Source organism: Perissodus microlepis, chromosome 18, assembly GCF_051167445.1.
Source record: "Perissodus microlepis isolate ML-2025 ecotype Zambia chromosome 18, ASM5116744v1, whole genome shotgun sequence".
Classification (NCBI taxonomy): domain Eukaryota; kingdom Metazoa; phylum Chordata; class Actinopteri; order Cichliformes; family Cichlidae; genus Perissodus; species Perissodus microlepis.
The window spans coordinates 4,948,649-4,961,465 of NC_140478.1; the positions used below are offsets into that span (position 1 = coordinate 4,948,649).

Below are 12,817 nucleotides of genomic sequence, written 5' to 3' on the forward strand. Positions count from 1 at the left end.
TGTCAGTTCTTCTACGTCTTGACATTTTTTTTTTAAATTGCCGTTTAACTTCCAGAAAGCACTTATTTTTATTACTACTAAAATTCTTCCATTTAGAAAAAATACATTAGGATGATTAAAAAAAAATTACTATAGCCAATAAATATTAGATAAGCTTTGGAAACCGATCTTTACCTAACAAAAAATCATATTTTGTCACAAAAATGTTCATGATTTATGAAAATTATTAGTTTTTAATATTTTTACTAAAATTGGGTTCTTTTTTATCCTAATGCTATCCTAATTTGACTTCTTATACATATTAGCGAGTTATAAATGCATAATATTGACTTTGCAAGCATATAGCTTGTAGGCTTGCAAAGTCTCTAATAAGTGACTTCCTTATTTCTTTTTTCTTTTTTTAGGGAAACTGGTTCCCTTTCTAGTTAAAGGTGAATGACATGCACTAAAAACAATATCTTCAGTAGACAAATTTACAAGTTTTATGTAACACTACACATACTGTGCACTGACAATGACGGATGCGCCTACAGTATGTGCAAACCTCCCGTTTATTTTAATAAACGAATGAAAAAATAAACATGTTTATTATTTATCTATACTCTATACTAATTTATTTTACGAATCCAGATTACTATCAAAGTTGGCTAGTTGCTAGATTTGTCTGGCCACAGAACAGTTTCCACTTTGCCTCGGTCAATTTTATTAACACAGATAGCACAGCAGTGCTTTTGGATCATATTCATATATGGCTTCTTCTTTGCTTTAATCAGTATATTTTGGTGCCACAGCAAACTGTGTTCACAGTTCTGGGATTACTCCTGAGTCCATGCACTAATCACACACACAAATTTCAGCCTAATTGTTGCGCACAGAGATTTCTCCAGATTCTGGTATATTATGCACCGATATGAAAAAAAAATTTCAGTCATCACAATTTTACATTGAGGAAATGATTCTGAAATCATTCTATAATTTGTAAACAGTGTTCTTCCGACTGGTGAACCTCTATCCCATTCTTACTTCTAAGAAACAGATTCACTAAGATGCTCTCATTATTATTTCTGACCTGTTAGTTGTATCTAGCGACCATCAAATTCAAACTGAGCTAATATTTCCCATGAAATGATACACGTACTGAGACATTGGGTCTATGGGTTTATGTCATTTTCAAATCATTGCTTGCTGTTTTTATTTACATTACACAGAAGATGTATGAAGATCATCATGAAAATCATAAGTGAGAATCTCTGACTTTTGGATTTTAAAGTTCTGCACATGCTGAAATTGAACTTCTTGGCATCAAAAACAATGACATTATAGATTTATTATTATTTCATATAATGCCTCATTTGAACATGTACACCAAACCACCCCATAATAAGCAGCTTTATGGAATCAGTAAAAAGATATAAATATCTAAAAAACTTGATACGAAGGACCACAAACATAGAGGGAAGGCAGCATCAATGCAGCCACAAGTATCTCTTGTCTCTGTTGTTTTGCCATCTGGCACAGATCATACAGTCTCAAAGTCTTTTTGCTGTCTGCACATCTCCTCAGCCTCACCAGACCTGGGACTACACAGACATCCTTCGATGTCTGTGGTTCTTCTTAATCACTTTCCCTCTCTTCCTTGCTCTGTTGGCCATTTAACAGAAATGTGGTAACACTTCAGGTCCTCTTCAGAAACCAAGTCGGGTGCACGGCTCATGAGGTCATGACCGCGGAATGACTTGGGGAAGGCGATTATGTCGCGGATGCTGGGAGCGCCGACTATTATTGAGACCAGTCGATCCAAACCTAGAAAAGGATAAAGAAATAAAGAGACAACTTGATCAATATACTGTTCAATATTGCACAATTTACTCTGAATTCACTGTTCAATTGTCCATGCAGGCTTCGCAATACATGCATTTTATACTAAGGACCTGGCAGAAAAAAGCTTGATCGTGTTCAGTCGAATGGTACAGACAGATACAGCTGAAATGGGCTAATAGTAAGAGTCAGACAAGTTCAGCACTGCTGCGCATGTGTCAAGTCACATCTTCCAAACCCAAATCATTTTGCACAATAACTGACTTGCTCACAGTTACTGAAACTCCATTCAGGCCCAGTGCTGCTCTGCTCTGAACATGTTATTCAGGTGTCACTGTGTGCCAGTTAATGACACAAACAGTGACACAGTGTTGCCACCATGTGGTCAAACCAGAAAGTACAGCTTTCAACTTTATCATTTCTATTCACACACTTCACACAAAACAAATACCAAACAAAGAACCACAAGACTCACAAACTACAGAGCAGTTTGGATTGTGTCTCTGCAGCATGTCTTTTGTCCTGTGTCCCTCCCCTCACCTCCAACCGGTCACAGCAGATGACCGCCCCTCCCTGAGCTTGGTTCTGTTAGATGTGTCTTCCTGTTAAAAAGGAGCTTTTCCTTCCCTCTGTCACCAAGTGCTTGCTCAAAGGACATTTCAAGATTGTTGGGTTCTCTCTGTATTATTTTTAGAGAGTATTTACAATATTAGGTGCTTTAAGGTGATTGACGCTGTGATATGGCACAAAATATATAATAACAAAACTGGGAAAAAAAACCCAAACAACAGCCCCCCCCCCAAAAAAAAACAAACAAAAAAACACACACAGTTACTCCATATAACCGAAAAGACCAGCCTTAAATTATTCATTCACAAACTCGGATGCACAAATTGACCAGAAATTTTAATAAAAGTACCATCCAACTGTAAGTGTCTCTCCTTCTCTGTTCAGCGTACCATTCTTAAAAATGCCAATACAAATTACATTAAACAACAGATAAGAAGGAAAAAAGGAAGTATAAGAAAAATGTTAACTCTAAGTTTGAACAACAAACATTCTGAGAAATCATACAGTTATGAGCTAAAAAATAAAAATACCACAAATGAATTATAAAACACTGATCCATCCTTGTTGTCTTGGTCCAGCACTGTAAATAATTATGTGGACTTTAGCTCCTGGCGTTGTAGCACGAGACAGTGGTTTGTGGGCTGAAGAATGACCTGCCTAATGAATGGCATGGGAACACTAATAATTACCCAGTTAGTGCTATAGTGGGGATTTATATACAACTAATGGAGAAACAAGTGTAACTAAAACCAAGCATGTTGCCATGGATATGTGTTAGCGCTAAGGGCAATTCAAGAAAATACACTGATCTCTTTTCAGTGGTTAGGGAAACTGGACCTCCTACAAACAGTATTTAGAGTGAAAGCAATGATATCAGGTTGATACTGTGTGGTTAGTAAAAACCCAGTGTATGCACACATGTAAGCCTCCAGTAACGCTGTGAGGAACCTTGGAGTCATTTTTGACCAGGACATGTCCTTCAACGCACATATTAAACAAATATGTAAGACTGCTTTCTTCCATTTGCGCAACATCTCTAAAATTAGAAATATCCTGTCTCAGAGTGACGCTGAAAAACTAGTTCATGCATTTATTACTTCCAGGCTGGACTACTGTAATTCATTATTATCAGGATGTCCAAAAAACTCACTGAAAAGCCTTCAGCTGATCCAAAATGCTGCAGCAAGAGTGCTGACAGGGACTAGAAGGAGAGAGCATATTTCTCCTGTTTTGGCTTCCCTTCATTGGCTTCCTGTTAAATCCAGAATTGAATTCAAAATCCTGCTCCTCACATACAAGGTCTTAAATAATCAGGCCCCATCTTATCTTAATGACCTTGTAGTACCATATCACCCTATTAGAGCACTTCGCTCTCGCTCTGCAGGCCTACTTGTTGTTCCTAGAGTATTTAAAAGTAGAATGGGAGGCAGAGCCTTCAGTTTTCAGGCCCCTCTTCTGTGGAACCAGCTTCCAGTTTGGATTCGGGAGACAGAAACTATCTCTACTTTCAAGATTAGGCTTCAAACTTTCCTTTTTGCTAAAGCATATAGTTAGGGCTGGACCAGGTGACCCTGAATCCTCCCTTAGTTATGCTGCAATAGACGTAGGCTGCCGGGGGATTCCCATGATGCATTGAGTTTTTCCTTTCCAGTCACCTTTCTCACTCACTATGTATTAATAGACCTCTCTGCATTGAATCATATCTGTTATTAACCTCTGTCTCTCTTCCACAGCACGTCTTTTATCCTGTCTTCCTTCTCTCACCCCAACCGGTCGCAGCAGATGGCCCCGCCCCTCCCTGAGCCTGGTTCTGCCGGAGGTTTCTTCCTGTTAAAAGGGAGTTTTTCCTTCCCACTGTCGCCAAAGTGCTTGCTCATAGGGGGTCATATGATTGTTGGGTTTTTCTCTGTATCTGTGAAGCGCCTTGAGGCGACTTTTGTTGTGATTTGGTGCTATATAAATAAAATTGAATTGAATTGAATGTAAGTCATATACGAACTCAGTGATAAATCAAGCAGAGTTGAGCTCACCCAGAGCAATGCCTCCATGAGGCGGCGCTCCTGAATCCAAGGCCTCGAGGAGGTGGGAGAGAAGTCCGGGGTCCTCCTGAAACACAAAAACAGTTGGAAACAGTTAGTGTTAACACTGAAACGTCCCACTCTTTCATAAGTGAAAGACTGAACTGCACCAAGATGGAGGAAGCCACTGACCTTAAGGACATTCTTCAGTACATAAAACTGCTCTGAGGCTTTGTGGATGCGAATGGAGCCTCCTCCGATCTCACAGCCATTTAACACCAGGTCATAGTGCTGACCACGAACCTGTGAAATACAGAATTTACAAACAGAATATACATCCTGCATTTTTCTACATAATTAAAAATAACTAATAAAGTACTACACGAGTACCTTATGTGGATCCGTATAGAGTAACCGTGTGTCCTCTGGCACTGGTGCAGTAAATGGATGATGAGCTGATTCCAGCTCCTCTGGATCATCTTCTTTGGGCAAGAAGAGAGGAAAGTCCACGACCCACAGGAAGTGGAAGGCTGAGGGGTCACGCACTACCACACCATGAGACTCCAGGAGCTTTGCACACTGCAGGCGAAGATGACCCAGCAATGGGCACTGAGAGCAGAAAAGAGAGTCAGATGAAGGGAGCGTTTGTATCAGCTCTGTGCTTCTTTGTTTGACAGCTGACTCAAACCAAGCCTCTTACAACAGTGTGGTGGGAGCCTGCTGCTATCAGAAGCAGGTCTCCTGGCTTGGCTTCAGTCCATTTCAGCAGCTCGTCTGTGACAGACGAAGACAGCAGCTTCTTCAGGGGAGACTTCAATGTCCCGTCTGCTCTGACCAGCACCAGGCTCAGCTCCTTAACGCACGAGGAGAAAACACAACTTGTGACTTTCTACTAGTGTTTGTAACACACAAGTGTTTATTTCAGAACAACGTGAGGCGTAAAAGCAAAGAAAGGATAAGAGACCTACCAGTCCAAACTGAGTCTTGGCTATTTGTTTCAGTTCTTCCAAATCCTTCCCAGTGAAAAGTTTCTGTTACAAGAGAGAAAACATAATGTGAGACACACAAATTCACATATGAGAGTTGTCAGCTTCTCTTGTGGCACAAAAACACATCTTCTGTTCTACATTTTCAGCATTCTCTGCCACAGGAAATGGTTCTGTTCTTACTGCTCCACTGGGGACACAGACGGCCCGAACGGAGCCTCCTGGTTGGCCAAGAGCTGATTGGAGGAATTCAATTTTCGTGGAAAGGAAGATCTGACTGAGGTCTATTAGCTGCACAAATAGACAAATAAAAAAAAAAATCATATAATTCACTCATGTTGTACATTAAACAAAAGAGTAAAAGATGTAGCATGTTCAGTAAGAACATAGTTTCAGTTAGGACCCCAAGAAATCAAACACCTTCATGTTGAATCCGGTGTCGGGTTTGTCCACACCGTAGTCCCTCATGGCCTCTTCATATGTCAGTGTTTGGAAAGGAGCCTTAAGAGGACCACGTTCTGCAGGCCAAGAGTACTGCAGCAAACCCTCCACCAGTGACATGATACCTGCCTGGTCCACAAAAGACATCTCTATGTCCACCTGGGAAAAACGACAAGAGGATTTTCAGAATTCAGATAACATGACATGATCCAACATGTCACATGTATGTGACAACAGGCCGGTCTATGGGCCAGACTAATCGGACTATATGTTGCTCAGTATGTACTCAGATTACAGGAGAGACACATGGTACTCACACAATCCTGAATTGAAATCTGTGATAAAATATCATAAGAGCAAAGATGGCACCAGTATGTGTTTGCAAATCTTATTTTGGTGCAAAATCAGCAAACCTTTTAAATTACGCACATCATTGTTTGCAATGTTTTCACTCACAGCTGTAAAAGAATTCCAGCAGCAGCAGGATCCAAACAAAAAAAGAGCTTTGGAATCAACTTTAAACATCGAGACCGGCTCGATCAAGATTTACAGTAAATTATATTGTGTTGCTTTACTTCAGGGAAGTGAGCTGCCATGTAAAAAGTACAGTTTAATTATTCTGTATTATATTATTTTTTTTTAAATTAGTCCTTTAAGTACTTTATTATTACATTTCTTAGCATTTTAAATTATTATTTTTTAGCAGTTTTATGCAACAGTAGGGTGATAAAATATCAAATCTTAGCAGTACCTTTATATATAACTTTTGTGGATTTAAAAAAAATCCATAATGCTTAGGCTCAGCAGAGAACAAAAATATCCAATTTGTCACATTAGTTTGAGAATGCAAGGAGAATCCTGGACTACATGCACGAACGGTACGCAATTAGATTTGAAGCATAACATTTTGATACAGAAATTTAAAAACACTTGAAACATGTTAGGATTCCTGTTTTTCACACAAGTGACCTGGATTCAACACCCAGTATGCTCACCTGTACTTCAGGCAGGTGAGCTACACTACACAGTTTAATTAGCTGTTGAATGCACCAGTCAGCTGATAAAGTATTAAAACTAACAGGTGGTCTACACACACAAGTGGTACAAAATCAGGTTTGAAGTCAGGCATTTTATTTCAGAAACTGAACAAACTTCTAGTGGTTAAGATTCCAGATTTTCACACAGGCAGCTGAGGTTTGACTCCCAGTATAGGAAAGGACAGTTTAATCATATACTAAAAGCTAACAGGACATCAGTCGTTTTCTCTTTTTCACGCATCTCTGTCATTTGTTTTGATTTGTTGCTCATACCGCAGTTGTCTCTGAGGTCTGGATAGCTTTTGCAACTTCTCCTGTTAGTATTTTTTTTTTTTTTTAAATGTCCATGTTCAGCTGTGTCTGTGAGTGTGCACACAACTATTTGCCTGCACTGCTGCACGTGTGCTGCATATGTCACACATGCATGAAGAGGACTACTTGTAAATAGATATATGGGAGGTTGGCCAGCAATTTCAAGTATCTCATGTCTGAAACAGACTGAAAAATTTATTTTTCTTTTTTTAAACTGTGGCGCTTCAAACTTGTGTGTATTCCATCTCACCTGGGTGAATTCAGGCTGCCTGTCTGGTTTGGAGCCTTCGTCTCTGTAGCACCGGGCTATCTGAAAGTACCTGCCACAGAGGAGACAGAGACAGAAGACAGAGGTTGTTGGCCATTAACAGCAGGTTCTGACTCTAATGTGGTGGACTTCTAAAAATTCTGTTATGTGTGCAAAGCTGTCAGCAGTGGAAATCAGTCAGGTCTAAGTGCTTTATTTCAGTATGGGAGTGCAATCATCCTTTGGTTCTTCTCCCTGGTAGGCAGTGACATATAAGATTAATACCCCTAGGATTTTTTCTCTTTTATCCAAGTACATGTTTCACACACAGAGTATGAATCTCCAGTATTTGCTCCATGCCTAGTCATCACATTTTAGGCTGGTATAGCAAACTTGCTTTAACCTCCTAGAACCTGGCATCCACATATGCGGACATCATATTTTGGGTTATTTAGAACAAAATACTCTACAAGGGCCTGATATCCACTTACGAGGACATTATACTGCTACTGTTCTATCGAAATTGTAAACGAATATCCTCATATGTGGCTCTCATTTTTCTTAGAAACAAAAATCAGGTTAAAAAACAAAACAAAACAACAACAACAACAACTGGTAATTGTTTGTTTTTACATTCATCAGGTCCCAATCAGCCCAAATATCAAAGAGAAATTAAAAATGCATGCCATGAAAGAGTTTGGATCTTAGGTGGTTAAAATGGTTTCTTATTAGCTGATGGTGGTCAGAAGTTTGCAGACGCTCATCGTGGACATAAATGTGACAGTAATTTTAAATAACTTCTTTGAACTGTTTTTTTCCAGGGTGGAATGATACATGTACTTTATGTACAGCATACATCTTTAATAACAAATATAACTTGACTATTATTTCTTTAATGTCCCTTAGAATGCTTTGCCTCGACGAGACGCTTTGAGTAGCCGTCAACAAGCTTGTGGCATAATTCTCGATGGATATTTGACCACCACTTCTTGGTAGAATTTTTGGAGTTCATTTAAATTGGTTGATTTCCTGGTCCCAGCCTTTATGTGTAACCAACAAATTTTCAACTAGGTTGAGGTTGGAGTATTGTGAAGACCGTTTCAACTGTCCAGCTGTGGATTTGTTGAAAAATTTGGAAGTAGTCCTCCTATATTATTCTCTCTATTTTGGGCAATTTACCTGTATCACTGGTGGCAAAACATCCCCAAAGCTTGATGCTACCACCACCATGCTTGACGGTTGGTATGGTCCTCTTAGATTTGAAAGTCTCATCTTTAATCCTCCAAACATACCCCTTGTTATTGTGGCCTAATAGCTCAATCTTTGTCTCGTCCAACCATAAAACCTCTTCACTTTCTGGGTCAGCACCCTCTCAGTCCATGTAATATAAAACTTGTTTCACTTGGGAAAGTGGCACTTATGTTCAAGTTCATGGCAGTCTTAAGCCCTGTGCTTCCTGGGTTGTTTCCTGAATAACCTAATCAATTTCCTCTCCTCTGAGGGAGAAATTGGTCTTCTTCCAGACAATCCAAACAATTTGCATTTACATGCAGTTGCTTGCATTTATTATCTTGCAGTATTCAGTTGTTTAGATAGGTCTCCAATAGACCTTCCCAGTTTGTATACATCTACAGGTCTCCTTCCAAGACCTTAAGTGAGTTCTTTCCCCATTCTTGAGTACTGGTCAGTCCAATGAATGCTGTCAAAAAAATAATTTTTATACTGGCAAAAAGGGCAAAATCATGATCACTAACCAGTAGTTAAAAGACACTGTAGAACCTTGTACATACATACATTAAAGACGCATGTATGTACATCATCATTAAAAGCCCCAAATTACCATGACATTCATGCTCCCGACGAGTGGATGAAAACTTGTGACCAGAACTGTATGCTCATTATTCGTTCCCTTTTAACTCTGTTTTCGATCTGGACCAGTGCAGCGTTTAAAAACAACAAACATCTTTCTGTTAAATAGCAGATTATGGAGCCTGCACCCACCTGTCTACACCAGCCACCATGAGAAGCTGCTTAAACTGCTGTGGACTCTGGGGTAAAGAGTAAAATAATCCTGGCTCTCTGGAGGGAACCACAAACTCTTTGGCTCCCTAAAACACAAACACTCATTAAGTTCATTAAAATATCAGATATGAAACCATAACATGTAAGCCAAATTAGGTTTTTGCTGTTATATTTATATTTAATAGAACCAAAGAATTTTTTAGAAACTGTTCTTATAGACCATTAAAGGTGAATTGTTGTGCAAGTTTCTGCTCTTTAACCTGGTAAACATGTAAAAATGTCTACAAATGTCTTACCCCTGGTGTCCTTTTGAACAGAGTGGGAGTTTCCACATCCACAAAGCCTATTCATTACAGCAAAACAACAACAACAGCAAAAAGCATATGAAAATCAGAGCTTGCTACAGCAAGAAGAGATTAGTTCCTGCACCTGGTTTCCTCTTACAGGCAACAACATCAGTGACAGTCCTGTGATCTTTTATGTCTGGGCAAATTAAAGACAGAACACAAACATGGCTGTCCATACCGTGCACATTACAGAGATACTCCCTCATCTTCATCACCAGCTGCGATCTCAGTCTTAGGTTCTTCTGCATCTGTGATGACCTCAGGTCCAGGTAGCGATACTGCATCCGCAATGACTCAGACTTCTGGTAAGTAAAAAAAATTAAATTATTGCAGTGTGCTCAATAGTCCACGTCCATGTAACGTTAAGTTACTTACTTTGACAAAGTCTTTTATCTCAAACGGCAGCTTCTGGCACACATTGAAGACCTCCACATTCTCTGCCAAGACTTCGATCTCTCCTGTCGGCATCCCCTGGTTTAAACACACGATTCAAAACAGAATTAGGTGACTAATCACCAAAAGTCTCATTATATTGCTACAGAAAGCAATTTAAGATTGATGAAATGGTATCAATTCACCAGATTATTTAGGACAGACAGTCACTCCTTGGAAAAGAAAGTTTCTGATCCCTGTCCTTTACTATGTTCATTAAAGGACAGAACATTATTATATTTGATAAATACAGTGAAATATATTGATGAGAGAGTGTTGGTACTTTTTTTCCCCTTCCGCGTTTAAAACCAGGCACTCAGTATATTAAGCACAGTGTGACTGGATGCTGTAGTAATTAGGATTCCTGGCCCATGTGGGTTAAACTCAAAGTACAGGAACTAAACTTTCCTCACCACCCCCTGCAGGTGGGTGGTGTTTCACTGCACCTTCAGAAGCATGTACAGACCTTGTTCTCCTGCCCCACTGGTCGGTTCCTGACTGTTCCTGTAACCTTGATGACAGACTCGGACGTCAGATTGCACAACGTGGCTTTCAAAGTACTTGGAGACTTAAAACAGAGGAAACAAACTATTTAGTTCTTTATTTTACAGCACAGCGTTCATTGGTTACGTTAGTGTATTTTGTTGTTTTCTTCCATACTTCCTGAGGAATTAGAATTTGTGTCAAGCCGCTAAAGTCTCGCAGGATGACGAACAGGTCCTGCCTGTAGGGGGCAGAGACACATACTGTTTCTCAAATTTATATGAGACCCTTTGAAGAATGATGAAAGAACTTTTTTTTAAGATGGTCTTAGTTCTCTTGGCTTTCTTGAGATCTTTCAGAGTTTTACTTAAATATTTTTTGGCCTTTTTCTGCTTGTACTCAATAGGGTACAGTGAAGAGTGACGGAGAGAGAGGGGAACACGTGTGGCAAAGGGTTGCGGGTCGGATTCAAACCTGTGCTGGCCACTCTCAGACATACGGCCTGCTCATCTCAGTGAGCTAAACCAGCACCCAGAGGTTTTTTTTAAGACGTTTGCTGCTTTTTCACTCATTTCCAGTCCAGTCCTTGCACCTGACCATTTTCAGCTGGTTGTCATGAAGCCATTCTTAAGCAAGGGAAACAGGGAGAAAAGGCTGGGGAACGCCAAATTACACAAGAACCGGCAAAGGTCTTATAGAGCGATTAACCCAAATTGGACACTTTTGGTTTTGGAGGTCAGGAGAGAGATACAACAGTGGGTTACTACAGCCATCTGTAAAACACACTGGGGGCTCAGTCATATCAATCAATCAATGGCTGACTACCTGAGATACTGGACCCAGCCACACAGAGTGACTTTCTTCCCCACATCATCTGATCGCAGTTCTCCACAGGTGTGACTCCTGAACGACAGACTGCTGGGACCTGATTGTAAGATGGATTTGGGACACAAGTCACAAGTTACACTTTGATACTCATTTTAAGTACTTACTGAAACTGAAGTGAATTTCTGCCGCATTAACAGATATGCAGAAATGTGTAGAATTACAGTTTTTACAGAGACGGAAGAACAAATGTTTTACAAAATAATAAAAGTGTCCAAAAGTCTTAGATAATACAAACAAACACGTCTCCTACAAAGTGGAAGATTCTAAAGGATTCTAATGAAACATGAATGATGTGGACAAGCTGGAGTCAACTGAGAATCCTGTCCAATAACTACAAATGTAGACAGGCGAAGACCAGTAGAAGACCAGTAGAAGAAGTAGTGGCATTGGGCGTACGCACGTCACGTGAGTACCTGTGGAGGGCGGAGCAGCCCCGCAGAGTCCGTATGAGCAGCTCAGATGTCTGAGCTGAGGTCTCCACAGCAGCCGACCTTGACTGGGAGTCGAAGCTGAGCTCTGATACCAGACAGCATGAGCTCTGAGTCCTGTGAACACACTCCGTAGCACCAGCCTGCCTTTTGTTGCCATTTCTTTCAAAACACAGAGTGAAGCTCAGGCTGAAGAGAGCATGTTATTCAGAGCCGTGTCTGTCACACTCCTCTCCCTCAGACTAACAGGCTTGCAGAGTCCTTAAGGTTGTAATGTGAGCATTATGAAGCTCCACGGCAGTGAGAACAGGTGAGCTGCCGTTACTCTTCCTGGATCCGGATAAGACTCGTGAGAAGTTTTCACGACTGCCTGCTCATGAGGATGGGTTGCTGTGCTTCCGTGCATCTGTTCAGTCTCATCCAGTCATGTGGCAATCGGCGTATTTTTACCGGACGTGACGTCACGTTGCTAGACGAGAACAGTCAACCTGCGACATGATCGATCTAACTCGCGAGGAAAAAATCCACAAGCTTTCAAGATTTCATCAATCCCCGATTCTTTTTCTAGAGACAACGCAACTTTTAGTTTAGTTTTACAAGGATGTTATTTAGTCTGTTGCCAGATTCTTTATACGCAACATTAGAATTACAAAACCAACCCCAAGTTTGTTCTCTTCTTAACTCGTTAAATTTGTTTAAGAAAATAAACCACAAAAAACATATATTATAAAGAGTGGTGTCAAACTCGTTTCACATCGTGGGCCACACACAGCCCACTTATGATCGAG

The 12,817-nt window shown here is 40.3% G+C and overlaps 1 protein-coding gene across 1 annotated transcript; it reads right to left on the reverse strand.

Annotated features, from left to right (window-relative positions):
- Positions 1–1,152: 1,152 nt before the first annotated feature.
- Positions 1,153–12,454, reverse strand: dars2 (aspartyl-tRNA synthetase 2, mitochondrial). Its single transcript, XM_084913056.1, has 17 exons — positions 12,015–12,454; positions 11,539–11,638; positions 10,891–10,954; positions 10,697–10,798; positions 10,174–10,269; positions 9,977–10,100; positions 9,748–9,794; positions 9,431–9,537; positions 7,433–7,502; positions 5,813–5,992; positions 5,576–5,683; positions 5,375–5,437; positions 5,107–5,259; positions 4,797–5,015; positions 4,599–4,709; positions 4,419–4,494; positions 1,153–1,803 (listed from the first exon to the last, which is right to left on the reverse strand). Exons 1-17 carry the CDS (start codon positions 12,187–12,189, stop codon positions 1,619–1,621), a joined length of 1,980 nt encoding a protein of 659 aa, XP_084769182.1. The 5' UTR covers positions 12,190–12,454; the 3' UTR covers positions 1,153–1,618.
- Positions 12,455–12,817: the final 363 nt, after the last annotated feature.

Excerpts from the sequence above, each read along its gene's own strand:
- dars2 (XM_084913056.1), bottom strand. The coding sequence starts at position 12,189 with ATGGCAACAAAAGGCAGGCTGGTGCTACGGAGTGTGTTCACAGGACTC. Across the intron at positions 7,503-9,430 it reads ATGGTGGCTGGTGTAGACAG|GTACTTTCAGATAGCCCGGT; the intron begins GTGGGTGCAGGC and ends CCTCTGTGGCAG. Across the intron at positions 1,804-4,418 it reads TCATGGAGGCATTGCTCTGG|GTTTGGATCGACTGGTCTCA; the intron begins GTGAGCTCAACT and ends ATCCTTTTCTAG.